Consider the following 17,023-nt stretch of genomic DNA (forward strand, 5'->3'; position numbering starts at 1 on the left):
AAGGTATATTCATCATTTTATAAATAAATGCTAAAATATGAAAAAATATAAACATAAAAAAATAAAAATACTTATTACAATTACATGTTTTATATTTATTTGGGGGAAAATATTAAATATTATCTGATACAATTTCTAATCGTTTATGGTTATTCCCGTGGGCTAAAATTTTTTTATTAAAAAGATTAAAATGCAAGGCAATGAATTTTTCTATTTCCTTATTAATTTCTATATAATAATTATTATCCTAAGATTTCTCTAGAGTCTGAACTCACTAAATTAAAATAGGTAGAATTAGGAAATATTATTATTTTGTAAATATATTATTTAATTAATAAATTAGTATTTATTAATTTAATGAGTGTTTAAGATTCAATGAATATTAATTTTAATTACATTAAAATCATTGTATCGTATTAATTTATGTATCATATTTATTAAATCTACATAAAAAAATAAATTTATTATTCATAAAGTACATTGAATACATCAAAGTTCTTCTATCTTGCTAAATTAAGTATTATATTTATTGAATTTAAATGACAAATAAATTCATTACACATGAAACACAATATATGCATACGATTCATTGTAATATACTTTTTTGTTAAATGATTTGTTGTAAAATAAATTCAATGATTCAATGATTCATTGTATAAATAAATATAATTAATGTTTATTATTTTTTAATAATTAAATATTTTTCCTTAAATGTTTAGAAAAAACATTCAATGTATGATGGTGAGAAAATAAATTATATAAGCAATATAAGAAATTTTTTGGAATGATAATATATATTTTTGTTAAATGATTCATTATAAAATAAATTCAAAAATTTAATGATTCATTGTATGAATAAATTCATTGTGCAAATGTTCACTGTTTCTTAAATATTATGCATTGCATTTTTACCAAAAATGTTCAATGTATGATGTGTAAAAATAAACTATATAAGCAACATATATAGGAAATTTCTTAAAGTAATACCCAAAAATGAATTTTCATTTAAAAGGTCTCAACAAATCAACTATGACACAATCAAATACTTAAAATATTATGCGAGTACAAAAGAGATCATTTTCACATTCACTCAAAAAGATTTGCAATCATGACAACATCAAAACTTTTTGAATGCAATGAAAAAAGTTATAGTCGAGCTTCAACAAGTGTTAAATTTTAACAAAAATAAAACACGATAAAATCATATTTCACTATATATATTGTCTTATATAAATTTGTACTTTTAAAGAATTGTTAATTTATAATATTAATGACACCATATATATTTATATAGAAGTATTCTAAATATATATATATATTATAAACTTATCGAAATGAATAATTTTTTTCATTGTCTCAAGTGAGAATTTAAAAAAAAAATTATCTTAGAGAAATTATTAATTTATCAAATATTAATTTAAGTTTACCATGTTTTCTTTTATATTGCTTCGATTTTCTTCTACCTAAAATAAATTTAATTCAATAGTTATGAGCTGCACAAACCTTTTTTATACATATTCCTTTCCCATTAGAATCCAAATTTCACCCCACTTTTCCTTAACACCTTATTCCTCTTTCTCTGTTTTTTTACCTTTTATTTTCAAATTCAAATTTTAATAATGGAAGTGCATAACAATTTCGAAAATAAATAAACAAATAAATTTATTAGTACTTAATTTTCCTCATGAAGTCGTTGTAAAATGAATATTACGTTACGAATTAAAATTGTAAGAAATGCAATATTTTGCACCTCATTGTAAGACCAAATGACCAAGGGAATTTATTTTAACGAATCCGAAGCCTAAAGGGTAAAAAAATTAACAAAAATTTCAAAAGGACACATGAAATTTTTTCTAATCAAAAGGGTAAAATCGCTACTTCGCTACTGAGGTAGCGATTTTGATCTGTCAACGGCGTCAAACAACCATTTTAGTTAGAAAAGAAATTGATATGCCCTATTGGAACTTTTATCGATTGTTGTAGACTATTTATTTTTATGATTATTCTTAATATTATTAGATAAACATATTTCATTGATTTAATAAGGTTTTTTAAAGTCACTCAAAGTACGGATAAATTCACTAGCTAGTAATTAAAAAAAATTAGACAACACTCAATCAATTATAAGATTAGAATTTTTATTAAGACAATTTAGATATTAGAAAATAGAAACAATCCAAAGAGCCGAAGTTAACGTTTACTCTATATACATAAAAAGTAATTTTATGCTAATTGAGTATAAAATTTACTTTAATTAAATTCTATCATTATAATCCATACAATCAAAGACTAATTTAGGACCAAACATGTAACATGTTAGTTGTTAGCTAAACACTCAAAAAGAAATTGTTCACATAAACAAAAATACAAAATTGAGTGTCAAAAAACAAAAGAATTATCGTCAGCAGCTTAGTAGTTGACATAATCATTTTTTTAATTCAGTGTTCGATTATTACATTGGAGTCCGATTAAATTTAGATTCACATAGAAAAGTTTCACACTGAGGGGTAAAACACTCTCTAATAAAGGTGACTTTGCCCCGTTGACCGACCAAGAGTTCGAGACCTCTGATTAAAGATAAAAGAGTACTTACCACTTCACCAGAACCATTGTCGGTGACATAACCATTCTTTGGTTAGTACATAAGAAATGTCTAGGTCAAATAATTACGTCTTTAACTTCAAACTAAGGTTACTATCCTTATTATAAAATGTTTGATTACTTTTAAGATTCCATATGGTCCCAAACCCTTTCTAATTTCCTCTAATATTCCATCTTTCATAATAATCCATTTGCTTCAAGTCTAAAGTTGTTATATTAGAGTATCTTAAGAAGAAAAAAAAGCCTCTATTCTTTCACTAATCCTCCAATTTAGTAATTGATTGTTTGTTTACTAAAGTTTCATATTCCCCATCATCAAGACCAATTTAGTTATGATTTGACACAACTTTAATTATCTACAAATATAGGTCCACCACCCTGACCCTAATTACTTTAAATATATTTGATCTGTTTTTTTTTTTCTTTTCAATCTCAAATTCATGTAGTTAGCTTCTACAAAAAGGTTCAAAGTTTGGTTTGAATTTGGAAGTACGGATTAAAATGAGCTGAGTTATTAACCCACTCAAAAGTTACTTAAGTTGAAATAAGCTTAAATATGAATCAAAGCTCAACTCATCCAATACAGAGTTTTATATTATTGATTTTGTATTATGGTTATATATATCATATTTGATATAACAATGTCTTTTTGAAAATATTTTGATAAAATTTCTCATAGATTAATTTGGGTTAGATATCAACCAATTTTTAATAAGTTGAAATGAATTAGACTGAGTTAACAAATACACAAGTCAATGATCATTTCAAACTTGAGTTAGTTGAGCGAGTTATGATTTTATGGACTAATTTTATCATCTCTAGATGTGAGTTTAATTGTAAAGAAAATTGTTGCATGGGTAGCATTTTTGGCAAATTCTTTTTTTATAAAAATAAAATTACTTTAACTGCAACGTTTTATTTCAAAAATTATTTTTTTAATATCGCTGCCTAGACAGCGATTTAAGGAAATGTATTATACTTTTTTGGCAAATCGCTGCCAAGACAGCGACTTGTGTGGATTTTTTTTCTTTCTTTCTTTTTAAAAATCTCGACGACTATTTAGTCAAATAACTTTTATTAAAATATTGCTGGCAATCATTTTTTTAAAATTCGTTTTAAATGTTGGTGAATCAATTTTAAAAAATAATTATACAATTTCTTTTAAAAAAATTGGCACTGATTTATTTTTTAAAAAAAATCCACCAAGCAGCGATTTTTTATAAAAAAAAATCACGAAAATAGCTGCCAAGAAAATTTTTTCACTAAAATGCTGTTTTTTAATTATTTTTTTTAATATATAAATGCTGCAATTGCAGTGATTTAAAAAAATAGATTTTTTATAAAGAAAAATTATTTAGTGAAATCTTTATTAAAGATTATAATGCAATTTTTATTTTGATCAACATCAAAAATGAAAAATCACCAAAATTAAAATGGCTTTTTAAAAAATAATTGGCAATGATATTCTTACAAAAGAAAATTTACTAGAAGCGTTTTTTTAATTAAAAAGAAAAAAAACTTTTTTTTTATAAAAATATTGATTTTAATTATTTTTTAAAAAAAATCACCGACATTGAATATTTCTTTAAAAATAATTGGCAGTTATAGTTTTAATAGCTGCCAAAGGTAGTGATCTTTAGAAAAAAAAAGAACATTTCCGCATAAACCGTTGTCCAGGCAGCTATTTTCAAAAAAAAGTTTCACTAAAATTACTACTTAGGCAGCAATTTTCTTTAAAATAAAAAAGAAAAAAGATATGAACAAAATCGTTGGTAGATCAGCGATTTTGACATAATGGCGTGACAACAAAATCGCTGCGTCAATGGCGATTTTGCCCTTTTGGTTAAATTTTTTTTGATATACTCCTTTAAAATTTTTGATAATTTTTTTATCCTTTAAGCTTCGGACTCAAGAAAACAGTCGATTATATATGAAGAAACATCTTCATGGAATAATATTTTAGGGATTAAAGTTATAAACTTACATGACAAAATAATAATACTAATTGGATCAATAATTATGCGTCAATGCATGTTTGGTGCGCTTTTTTATTTTTATTTTTATATACACACTCTTATTTCAAATGCAACTTATTTTTAATTCCACATTCTATATATCCGTAAGCTAATACATGACTCTCTACGTATTGATCAATTATAAAATGTGTGGATGAAAAATAAAGAGTTGTGATTTTTATAAAAAGTTATAACTTTTTAAAAGTTGTGATTTTAATAAAGAGTTGACTTTTATGAAACATTGCGAGTTTTACGAAGAGTTGTGACTTTTGTGAAAAACTGACTTTTATAAAATATTGTGACTTTTCCATAACGATACGACTTTTACAAAGATAATGACTTTTGATTTTTCAAGAGTATTATGACTTTTCTGACAAAACATGTTAAATAATTGTTCACACAATTTCTTGTTGTCTATAAATAATGGGGGTTTTCCTCTTTCCAAAGTACAATTTTTTCTCAACTTCTAAAGTTTTGAACTTCATCTTTTCCGCAAACAAATTTTAGTGTAGTTTACTGTCAATTTCTGATATCGCGATTTTATGTATTGATATACCGGTAATAAAATTATTTTATTTTGAAAGGATATATTCCATTAACATCAGATACTTTAAAGGAATAATTTTCTTAAAAAAACACAATAAATTCAATTGACTCAATTTTCTTATTTGAAAAAGAAATCTTGTGTATTATCTTTAATCTGTTTCAAATTCTATTTTCTTTATCTGTAATTTCTAATTTTAAAAATACTTTTTAAAATAGTATCGTTTCATATCAAATTCTCAAAAATTATTGTTCTAGGTATCTTAATAATACCAACTTAACAACACATACATTAATATACTCATACGCATTCTAATTTGTTATTAAAGTAGTCTCTATAACCATATTATATTCTTCTAGATATATTGTGCAACCCCATTTAATAGCACTGACTATGACCACTCAAATATGTATAATTTATTTTGAAATCTCAAACTTATTTTTTTATAAATTTTGGTATCCATTATCCTAGTCAAGCATGTCAGATGAAATGGTATGGCGTGGTTGTATTTGTAATGTTACGTACTGCATAATTAAACACATAAATGGCAAAGTTAAGTAAAATTGATCTTTTCCTACGATTTTTTAAGGTAGGGCCCTTTATGAATTAATTAGGAAAATCATTTTTCAAAATTCTCTTTCAGTCACACTACCTTACCCCCGAGTACCCCTAGCACATTAACCTACCACCTTGTAACACACCCTACCCCACCTTGATTGACTCGAAACTCAGATTCGATATTTCTCAATCTGAGACCCAACCCAATTTGAGACCCCATCTGTATCCAACCCCAGCCTGACCCTAACAAGGGTTGTAACATCGATTCGAGACCCTCCCCAGCCTGGTACCCGACTCAGAATTGTAACCGACCTTGAATCGACAAAGGACCAAACTTTCGATCCCAACCAAAGACTTGACCTAACTACGAGTTGGGGTTAGGGTCAAGTCTCGTTGTCAGAGCCTTGTTTCATGATTGAGTCGATTCGGGTACTGGGTTAGGGTCAGGTCTTGGAATTGGGTTGGGTATCGAGTTTGCATATTAGCTAGGTTGAGGTCGGATTTCGAGATTTGTGTTAGCTAGGGGTTGGGACATGGGTCCTGGGTTTTATAGTATTTATCTAAGTTATACCTAAATTTTTGGGACAATACTTTTTCGTTACTAACCATACACCAGAAAATACCTCCTTCGATTTACAAAATTTATACACCATTAAAATTATTTGAATTATATATAGCTGATATTAAATTCCTTTTAATCTTTTCTTATCTTATTCTGAATTCCTTAGTAAAAAACTTTTAACTCCGGCCACACTAATCATCTTAAGGACAAGTTGGGTTAACTTTTGAATAGAAAAAAATGACATTAAATATTCCGTAACTAGATAGTATGAGTTTGTTTTCAAATTATAATAATGAATCTTGAAAATATATTAGTAGTATTTATTTTCTTACTGAGAAAGACTTTGCATGCAAGCAAGCAAGCAATATACATAATTGAATTATTTCCAACGAAAATTGCTATACGTAGTTGTTAGCTAGTATTTGTTCCTTTTTCATCACACCAACAAAATATCCATTATTAAGTATATACTGTACATAAGCCAAATTACATCACACAAATCCTTTTCACATCCCTTCCCTTTTTTGAGTTTTTCTTTGTTTAAGAGTCAAATTTATATACAAGGACCCTAGACTTTTTTTTGTCGGTCGATCTTCATATTTATTCATTTTCACTATCATCCACAAATGTCTTATATATGTACAACAACCATCTAGAGAGATATGATCGCGATATATAATATTTTTTTATTTTTTAGATATATTACAATTAGAAATTTTGAGTTTGAATTCTTAATAATAATATTTTTCTTAATATCAATCATTATTGTATACTAATTTAAAATCCTCGTATAAATTTAAGTAGATGTCTCGAAATAATCCGATACCACATAATAAACTTTTATGTGGATAAATGACTAAAGTCGGCCAAATGCATTAAATTTCCTTTTATTTCACCTTGCGTAACGCCTTTCTTCAAGTTTGAAAAACTTGTTCTTTTTCCTATCGAAAAAAATGGTCCCAGAAGATACTTAAAGTATTTCTTCCTTTTTATTCAATAAAAAAAAATGTGATACTGAATCTTTTAGAAGAAAAAGAAAGTGTCAAATAAAAACAAGAAATGGTCCAAATATAAGTATTGTTTGTGAAATAAATTGATCCTAGTCTAGTAAGTAGTAACACTAACAAAACTCAATCATAATAGACAAACTTCTTAGAAAGACGGATTTCGAATTTAAAATTCGTATATTTGATTTAATGTTCATGAGTCGTGAAATTTTGTTATACGTGTGTATTTAGTGGGTTTTTTTTTTAATAAATATATAAGATTTGAAATAAAGTTATAAAATCTTTTGCATATGATTCAAAATAATGAGAGACAGATGATTTTGTAGTCCTTTGGTTGGTTATTAAAAGATAAAGCTTGTATTTAGAAACAGATGTAATGTTGAAAACACCAAATTCATTTTGAACTCAGAGATTTTCAACACGGAGTATAAATGTAGTTAAAGAAGTTTATCAAAATTGTAATGTATAGTAGGTATGACTTCATGATTTTAAGAGTATAATCGGTTCAATGCTAACATGTTAAACTCGTAAAATTTAAATCTTGAATTCAAAACTTGCATTTGCTTTTCCTATTATAAAATTGATCCCATCTCTCTCTCTCTATGCCCCAATAATTAGTGAAATATAAAGATAGTCGGGTGTGTAAATAAAGTCCTATATTAATAGCCGATAAAATTAATAAAATACACATAAGATGTAAGACTTGTTAATTATGTGAGAAAATCGCGAAGACTTGACCCAAAGCAGATAATCTATAGTACTTTAGCTTCTTCTTCCCCTTGAAAGTTCAAATAATTATAAAGAGCCCAATGATATCTTAATATACAATCCAAAAGGCCATCACCAAATTTGCGTAAAAACCACTTAATTGCCTCACCTAGCTTCTCTTCTCTCTAGCTCTTTAACCTTAAATTCCATCTTTCACTTCACTCCACACTTGTTGAAATTATATATATTTCTTGGTGAAAGTTATAACCTTTGTAATTTAGTTATAACTTTGTAATTAGCCTGAATATGATCTACTTCTTGTTAGATCATTAATTTTTTTGAAAACCCTAGTCCAATGGGGCGTCACTCTGTTTTTGTTAAAGAAAAAACAAGGAAAGGATTGTGGTCACCAGAAGAAGATGAAAAATTGTACAATTATATCACTAGATTTGGTGTTGGATGTTGGAGTTCAGTCCCTAAGCTAGCTGGTATTATCTTCTTACCATTTCATTAATTTCATTTAGGTTACAGGTTCGAGTAGTAGAAGCAGTGAGCCACTAATGTTTGTATTAGGATAGATAGACCGTATGGGGGTGCAATCCTTTATTGAACCTTGCTAATGCGGGATGCTTAGTGTATTAGACTGACTTCTTTGTTGGTATATATATATAGTAATGGAATTGGAATGATGACATTTTGATAGTGTGAGAAATCCTTGTAGGTTTACAAAGATGTGGAAAGAGTTGCAGATTGAGATGGATAAATTACTTGAGGCCTGATCTTAAAAGAGGAATGTTTTCACAGGAAGAAGAGGATATGATCATTACTCTACACAAAGTTCTTGGGAACAGGTCATTAATACTTGTTTCTTATTAGATAAATGTAACTTACTCATATGTTATCTTTTCATATGAATTCATTATGCTTTACTTGAACCGCTGGTCTATCAGATCCATGATCTCTACCTTCACAAGGTAATGGTAATGGCAAGATTGCATACATACCACCTTTCTCATACCCTACTCGTGCGATTACATTGTTGTTGTTGTTTGTATAAAGACCAAAGAAGAATTTTGAACTAAAGATGAGGTTCTTTCACTTGTTTAATTTCCACACCCTTTTGGGTTGTTTTGACAAGTGTTTATTTGTTAATTCTTTTGGGGCCAGATGGGCACAAATTGCAGCAAAATTACCGGGGAGAACAGATAACGAGATAAAGAATTTCTGGAATTCAAATTTGAAGAGGAAGCTAACAAAGCAAGGCATAGATCCAAATACCCACAAGCCACTAAGTGAAAATCATCAAGGAAGAAATGAGACGAATTGTACAGATAAGACCTCAAGTTTGCTGATGCCCAAGCTCCCAAATATGTCAAATTCAGCTGAAATAGAGCAACCATTTCATTTCAATAGTAAAAGAAATTTCAACGGCGAAGCAATTACTAGAGAGTTAACAGAAGTTTCAAAAAAACAACTTGTGAGTAAACAAGTCTTTGATCCTCTGTTTCTGTATGAGTTCCAAGCAAATGTGAATCCAATTGAACCTTATGCTCATCATCACAACCAAACTGAAGGGAATCAAGATTTTGGGTTTTGCTCAAATTTTCAACATGGACACATGACAACAGAGAGTGATATTTCTGATAGCTCAACTTCAAGAATGAGTACAAGTAACAGTTCAAATACTATGATTAGCCATTATAGTTCTGTTGGAATTCAGATGAATGAAATGTTGGAATGGGATGCTGACAACAAAATTGATTCTCTTATTCAGTATCCTTATGTTGGTATCAAGAATGAAGAAAATTACAGTAATAATAATAATACATTGAGTGGGGAAAATCTTGATGTGTTCCACCATATCTAAAATTTTGTAAATTTCATCTTCTTATATATATACATAGAAATGTACAAAACTTGCATCTTCTTTGAGAAGTTTTGGTCAAATATTACTTCATGCTATCTGTCAAACAGAACATAGTGTCCTTAACGTACTTTTTAACTAAGATTAGATGACACCAAGAACAAGCTACTAAGGCTTTTGCATTTTTCAAAGTTCAGTTAGTCTGACTTTGATATCTCTTATATTCACATACAATCAAAAGTTAAAAACACACCAAAGTCAACAGCTATTATCAACACGCGTGTAGAAAAGTTGGTTTTGCATTGAATACGTAGAAATATTAGTTTTCCGAAATAAGAATGAGCAAGGTCAATGAACAGTACATGCTTTGCTAAAACATGTCATTTACAGTAGCAATATCCATGTGGAAGCACCAATTCTCAGGACTCTATTGAAAGAAAACAGAAATTGAAGTTTGCGTATTCTGTGTATGCGCAGCAGATAATACGGAAGGACTACTTTATGAACCAAAAACCCTTCAAAGCTTGGCAGTCAAACCAGTGGTAGTGGGCTTTGATTCACCATTTTCTGAAGCATCGCTGTCTTTGCTTTCTGAGTCACATCCCCGTGGTGGAGGTACATCTACAGCTGGAGAGCAGTTAAAGAATCCATGCGGCTGCATCAAACAGAATTAAGCATTACTTAAACTAGAGAGGAGTCATAAATCCATATTTCCAGCATTTTATTTGATTGATCAATCAGACATGTTTCAGTCCAGAATTAATTAGGGAGATCGGTTCGTCAATTTTCACAACTCTTTTAGATTTAACACAATATATAACCAGAAGCTAGATGATGACAAAGATACAAACATAAGCACATAACATCTGTGACTCCGGAATACCTGAAGCATAAAGCCGATATGTTCAACGGGCATAACAGGCCAGTCCTCCAATCTAGGAACATGCGTGATTCCAAAAACATACCTGTGATAAACTATGTATAGATCAGAACTGAACTTCAAGGAATAGGTAACTTCCCAAACACATTTTTAAACAAAGGATCAGCGTAGGAACATGAAGTTCCAGATCTGGAGTGTTACGAAAATTAAGCCTGCACCTTCAATGTAATATTATAATTTGAGGGTTGCCAAGAAACTAACCAGAGAACAATATCACTTTCTTCCAGAGAGCGATCTTCCTTAACCCAAGAAGCTAATCCCTCACCAACACGTGGATTTTGATTAGGGAACTCTCCCCCTGGAAAATCTTCTCCGGGTGCATATTGTGTAACCCACAGATTGTGCTTCAGAAATGCCGCTCTTCTCAAGAACTTAGCCTCAGGACCAGCCAATGGCAAACAGTTCTGACCAGGTACCAGCTTGTACCCTGTTAGCTGACCTGTTCTGTTGGATGTTCTTGTGTTCCTAACCTACAAATCAAATGTTCACAGTCAAATTGATGGCTCCAGTTCTAGGGAGAGGGAATGCTCGTAATGGAATTTTTCCATCCTAAAAAGGACACAACGATTGATCATATGACCATGACCAAGGACTTTAGCTCTCTCAACAGTCAGTGGTCATTTTTAAGGATCACATTCTACTATGAACATAATGTCTCAGCAGACTCTGCTAGGAAAGCAACATGAAATGCTGTTTCTGTCAAAAGAAAGGAGGATACAGGTGAGGCTTCTTACAATCCAATGACGAGCAGATAAAGGATCACAGTCTCGCATTGCTTGCAATTCAGACCTAAGCTGTGTTTCTTCGGCATAGAATGCATTATTGTGAACATTTTCCTTCCCAGGTTCTTCAACTTTGAGATTTACTTCAACAACCTGGAGAAATACTCAGAATAAAGAAGTTAAGAACTGGAAACTGGAGGTGAAATTACTTGGATTTTGTTTGAAGACAGAAATTGCTTAACTTTCAGATGCACAAGAAAACTCGTTAAAAATACCTGATTGTGTGCTTCTCCTGGCTTACAATCAACTGCCATATTCATACGAGCAACAAAGAAGTGCTGATGAACAGGTGCATACAATCCTGGTGATATTGTGGTGCCATATTTTCGAGACTCTCCAGGTTGCAATGCTCCCAAACTGAGAATTCCTGTGAGTTTGACTTCTGCTTCAATTTTCCCATCCTGCAGCCACAAAGAGTATGTATCATTTCAAAATGGTCAGTAGAGCTAAACATAATAGATGAGAACAAATCAAGAGAGTTCTGGTGGATGGATGAAAACTTCTGCCACTCACCATTGTCTCTGGCTAAGCCCTCCAACTCTCTCCCCCCCCACCCCCATAAAAGAAATAAAGATATAAAAGCACAAGAAAGTAGCCCAAATAACAGTGCCATTATTTGAATCTAGATCAATCAAGCAAATTGGATAAATAGATTCTCTTAGAAAGCATAAGAGAATCATACTTCTACTTGCTTTCTATTCTTTGAAATGGTCTAAATAAAATGTGATAACATTTAAATGTCACCTGATTTCTTTAGAACATGTAAACAAATGAACATTTCCTGATAACGATTTTCTTATTCTTGCCTGGTAAAAGTGCCAGTAGAATCCATATTCATAATTGGCCACAGTGCAAATAAAAGAAACTGTCAGTCGTCTAGACCGTCTAACTTCAGCAAGGCCAGTTCTCCAATCCTGATGCTTCCAAAGCATCCCGTGATCTTCCTCATGCAAACATACACAATTTTTGATGGTTTCTACTCCTCCAGTAAAATTTGTAAAATTGGCATCAAAGTACTTTATGTATCCTAAACAATCGCATCCCTGCAGTGGTGTTTTAGTTATATTAGATTTACAGTTAAGAAGTCGAATGCACAACTAAACCATAGAATTGTCAATTACCCTCTTAAGTGAATGGGCATTCTTTCCAAGGCCATCTTCTCCTGCATCAAATGCATTTTTTCTGTAATGTGGATCATTTGGATCCCCATAGGGGACAACCATCTCCACAAAACTCAACCTATGGGCTATGGATCTTCGTCCCCTGCTACCATCAAGATATGCCACAGAGTGTATAACCAAACCCTCCCTAGGGGTGAAACCTACTCGGAAATTCCACTGTCATACATAAAGTGAAAGAACGGCCACATTAATATACAGGCAGAATCCTTCATTGCATATGAGACTGGAAAAAGAATTTACCTTTTGCCATTGAACATAGTTCCCATCGACGCGAAAGCTTGGACCCTCTGGCTGAATAATTTGTAGGGGTTTCACATCACTTCGGTCAACCCCTCCTCTTGTCTCACCGGCAGTGTAATTCCTCAGTGGATCAGCTGGAAGTAAAGGTACAAGTTTGCGGTCTTCGAACTCTATCACCTGCATGATTTGCACATCAACCAGCACATGTATACCTTCAACTGGTCTTGCATATCCATTTTCCATTGGGCAGTAGCTCTCTGTTCTGCAGAATATTAGTGGTTTGGCAAGCCTGCGGCTAGGAGCATCAGCTTCACTGTGATAACCAACGCACCTGTAGAAAACATATTCAGGTAAAAATGCAATTATATTAAAAAAAACAGTTCTTAAAGAAGAAGGAATGGGAAAATTCAAGAATATTTCAACTAACCAGGGGTCAACCATCACAAGGTCCATGTCATCAATACCCCTTCTCTTCATTGCTTCAATAAATGGAGGATAATTTTTAACCACAGATTCACAGTCAGCATACTCTTGTGCATCCTACAATCAGAATAAAGTTGAGATCATTTGTAAAAACGAAGGATTACTGAAATCTACATAGATTACATATATACAACATAGAATTTGTAAATTTTAACATTCTTTTGGGTTAACTAAAGCAGAACATTTTATGCAAATTTTGTTCTCCTTTTGGTTAAGCTCTATGTTCAATATGACGGGAAAGAAAGCACAGTACATTAAGAAGAGAGAATATGTGAATTAATATATGAAAATAAAAATATACATAGGATAGGCAAGTACAGGAATAGGTAAATGCATTACGAATAAAATATGATTAGCTCCCGTTATATATTGATTGAATCAATTGCTCAACTTGCATGTATAAGTACACTTCATTAGCTTCTGGAATCAGAATAGAATGTTCAATTGGCTCATATTGTCTCTCCCAATTGCCTAAAATCCTTTAGGCCAATACAAGAAAAGACAAATTCTACAGTTCTACTGACTATTTTGTTTCATGTGCTGTTTAGAATCTCTAGAACATCAGTATCACAAGGCCACTTGATAGTACCACAACAACATATCCAATGTACTTGGTAGAAACTAAAGAAACAAAAATTAACACAAGGAAATTCAATTAAATGTTCCATTAGGATGGTGGAGGTATTCACTACATCATTTTTTTCTTAAATTACTTGGTGGATCTTGCCAACTGAACATTCTAAAGAATACCAAAAGATGACATCACAAATATGCTTGAAATTCATGTGTAATTATTAGAGCTTAGGGTGAAAGCATTTAGCTTGAAACATAAATAAGAACTTTGTATTGCTCTTACTTTGAGTCCCGCATCATTTCTTTGGTAACCTAATTGCATCTTCTGTTCATGTACTTCTAATCTTTTGAAGTTCTAAGCATGAGAAGTGCATACCATAGGTGGTTGAACATCTGGAATAACTTTTGATGAGATCACTTTTCCCCTGTGTTGTCCACCTCGAACAGCAGCATGTACTTCAGTTAGCCGAACAATCCATACGCTTGTCTCGTTTGTTTTCTTATTGTAAACAATAAGTCTAGCATGCCTTGGAGGTAGTTTAGAAGGAACAAGAAGTCCTCCTTTGGTTCTGGGCATCAATGATGATTGGAAAGGTGGGTAGAAATAGGCATCTGCCAGTGCAACAAAAGTTTTATCTGGTTCCAACAGAACCACCTCAACAAACCGCATGCCATCTCTGACCTAAAAGGTTTTTGCAAAAAGTTAAAAAGACACAAAAAGAGTTGGTGGAAATTTAGAGCAAAAGATGTCCTGTTGTTCAATTGATGCTTTTTTGGTTGTTCTACACAACAAATGGATGTAAAAGAGATGGTGATTAATTAAAAACCTCAGGCGTATCACCGGCAGCTCTAACAGTTGCCACAGCCACAGAGATCTCAGCAGCAGTTAAAGGGTCCAAAGGATGACAAGTATGAGCTCTATGCATGATTTGAATCCCTGCATAAACATGGAATCATCAAGCATTCAACATCTTACTAACTACTCCAATAACAATAACAAGATCCTTCCATTAACATTTTCTTCTTATTTGTTCATGATATTTTTTGAAGTTACTTCATCTATATATGCGTTTTGCAACAAAAATAAGAAAATCGGTCACATCTGCACAAAACAGAGGAAGGACATCGTAGATTGACAGTCCATATATATATAGTTCAATAAATGCACTAAAGTGAAACAAATGGATATACAAAACATGTCTCATATAATTTGAAATTTAGGCACAAGTTGATTGATTCATTTTCAATTTAATAGAATAACACTCTACGTCAATAATCTCAGGGTAAAATACAATACATATAAATATATATATTTTGGACCATGCAATTGTACACTTAAACTGGGTAAGTTCAAAAGTAGACCCAACTATTGACTAAACAAAACTTACTTCTCCAATACCAAAATCAACCCCGTGAGCACAAAAATCACATGAAATTTCTCGATAGCTATGATAAATAATTGAATATAACCAACTCAGTGAATCGGTTACCGAGAAAATCATAAATCATAAACAAAAAAAAGAAACTAATGCATCTGAATGGTCATTTCCATCCGTAAACCTCACGGAAAATGCAACGCAATCAACTCAGTGATGTAAAGCGGTTATCGAGAAATCATAAATCACAAACAAAAAAGAAGCTAATGTATCTGAATCACCATTTCCATCCGTAAACCTCACGAAAAATGAAGCTCAATCAACTCTGTAAATCGGTTACCGAGAAAATCATAAATCAAAAACAGAAAAGAAGCTACTGCATCTGAATCGCCATTTCCATCTGTAAACCTCACAAAAAATGCAGCACAATCAACTTAATGAAGCGGTTATGGAGAATATCATAAATCACAAACAGAGAAAGAAACTAATGCATCTGAATCGCCATTTCCATCCTAAAACCTCACGAAATTCATACATGCAAATAGTCAAACAACAAACAGATACAATACAATGTTATATACTCCGAATTCCTATCGTCAAAATTCAAATTACACACAAAACACTCGCATTAATGATTCATTACCTTTGCTAGACGCAGTTGCCGGTGTTTGTTCCTTCTGATCGTCGACGACGACGGAGTCAACAGCGGAATCGGAAACGGAGACGGCAGTATTCTCACGACGGACAACAGAAACGGAGGGCGGAGGGATGAAAGAAGCAGCAGCAGCAGCAGCAGTATTAGTAGGAGTAGGAATCACGTTTTGTGAGGTTTCAGCCATTGCGACTACTACTTATACTGTGATGATCACAGTGTACTGACGGTTCAATTATTCACGCGCTTCGCTGCACTCAAAATCAGTGACTGATCGATCAGCAAATATTCTGTTGTGCTTTTTCTCGCCACTCTCCTTCTGCAAATAGTTTGTTACGTATGTGCTATGGCACTATGCTCAGAGATTAAGTTTGTGACAGTTTATTTTATTTAGATTTCCAAATTATTTAGGAGTGCTAATAATCTGGGAAAACAGTTATTTAAGCCTATCTATTCTCTATTCTTATGTATTATTTGACTTGGTATGATATTTTTAAAATATATAATTATGAAATTTGATATTTTTATAATATTATTTGACTTAGTATGATATAATTTAGATAATTATGATAACTTATCGATTCTCTAGTATCTAATTATATGATTAATCAATATGATTGTAAATTATTTATTTACTTTAGAATAAATTATTTTTAATTAAGTTTATTTGTTTGAATGGAGTAGAGAGAAAAATATATCAAATAGAATGAGAATATTAAAGTGATCTTTTATTAATTAATTATTATAGTCATCTTGACAAGAGTTTCTCTACTCACACCTCACTCGTTACTTTTAATTATTAGATTGTGAATTTAAAATTTAAATCACGATAGAGGAAAAAAAATGACTCCGAAGGAATAAAAATAAAATATATAATTTTATACTTGTAGAGAGAAATATTTTCGAAGGTGGCTCACATGCAGTTATGTCATATTTC

The 17,023-nt window shown here is 31.3% G+C and overlaps 2 protein-coding genes across 2 annotated transcripts; one reads left to right on the top strand and one right to left on the bottom strand.

The window, feature by feature from the left end:
* The first annotated feature begins 7,997 nt into the window (after window positions 1-7,997).
* Window positions 7,998-9,930, top strand: LOC107022621 (transcription factor MYB86-like). The gene is made up of 3 exons (XM_015223217.2): window positions 7,998-8,483; window positions 8,717-8,846; window positions 9,163-9,930. Exons 1-3 carry the CDS (start codon window positions 8,351-8,353, stop codon window positions 9,860-9,862), a joined length of 963 nt encoding a protein of 320 aa, XP_015078703.1. The 5' UTR covers window positions 7,998-8,350; the 3' UTR covers window positions 9,863-9,930.
* Window positions 9,931-10,142: 212 nt separating this feature from the next.
* Window positions 10,143-16,444, bottom strand: LOC107022669 (primary amine oxidase-like). Its single transcript, XM_015223266.2, has 12 exons — window positions 16,078-16,444; window positions 14,886-14,995; window positions 14,435-14,740; window positions 13,430-13,542; window positions 13,003-13,333; window positions 12,703-12,918; window positions 12,388-12,624; window positions 11,797-11,982; window positions 11,534-11,674; window positions 11,001-11,269; window positions 10,743-10,824; window positions 10,143-10,514 (listed from the first exon to the last, which is right to left on the bottom strand). Exons 1-12 carry the CDS (start codon window positions 16,271-16,273, stop codon window positions 10,377-10,379), a joined length of 2,325 nt encoding a protein of 774 aa, XP_015078752.1. The 5' UTR covers window positions 16,274-16,444; the 3' UTR covers window positions 10,143-10,376.
* Window positions 16,445-17,023: the final 579 nt, after the last annotated feature.

Source organism: Solanum pennellii, chromosome 6 (assembly GCF_001406875.1).
Source record: "Solanum pennellii chromosome 6, SPENNV200".
Lineage (NCBI taxonomy): Eukaryota > Viridiplantae > Streptophyta > Magnoliopsida > Solanales > Solanaceae > Solanum > Solanum pennellii.

Bases quoted from the DNA above. Each gene is read 5' to 3' on its own strand.
- LOC107022669 (XM_015223266.2), bottom strand. From the start codon at position 16,273: ATGGCTGAAACCTCACAAAACGTGATTCCTACTCCTACTAATACTGCT. The intron at 12,919-13,002 runs GTAAATTCTTTT...TATGTATGACAG, and splicing joins ACTATGTTCAATGGCAAAAG to TGGAATTTCCGAGTAGGTTT. The intron at 10,515-10,742 runs GTATTCCGGAGT...TGTTTGATGCAG, and splicing joins ATATCGGCTTTATGCTTCAG to CCGCATGGATTCTTTAACTG.
- LOC107022621 (XM_015223217.2), top strand. From the start codon at position 8,351: ATGGGGCGTCACTCTGTTTTTGTTAAAGAAAAAACAAGGAAAGGATTG. The intron at 8,484-8,716 runs GTATTATCTTCT...AAATCCTTGTAG, and splicing joins TTCAGTCCCTAAGCTAGCTG to GTTTACAAAGATGTGGAAAG. The intron at 8,847-9,162 runs GTCATTAATACT...TTTTGGGGCCAG, and splicing joins CACAAAGTTCTTGGGAACAG to ATGGGCACAAATTGCAGCAA.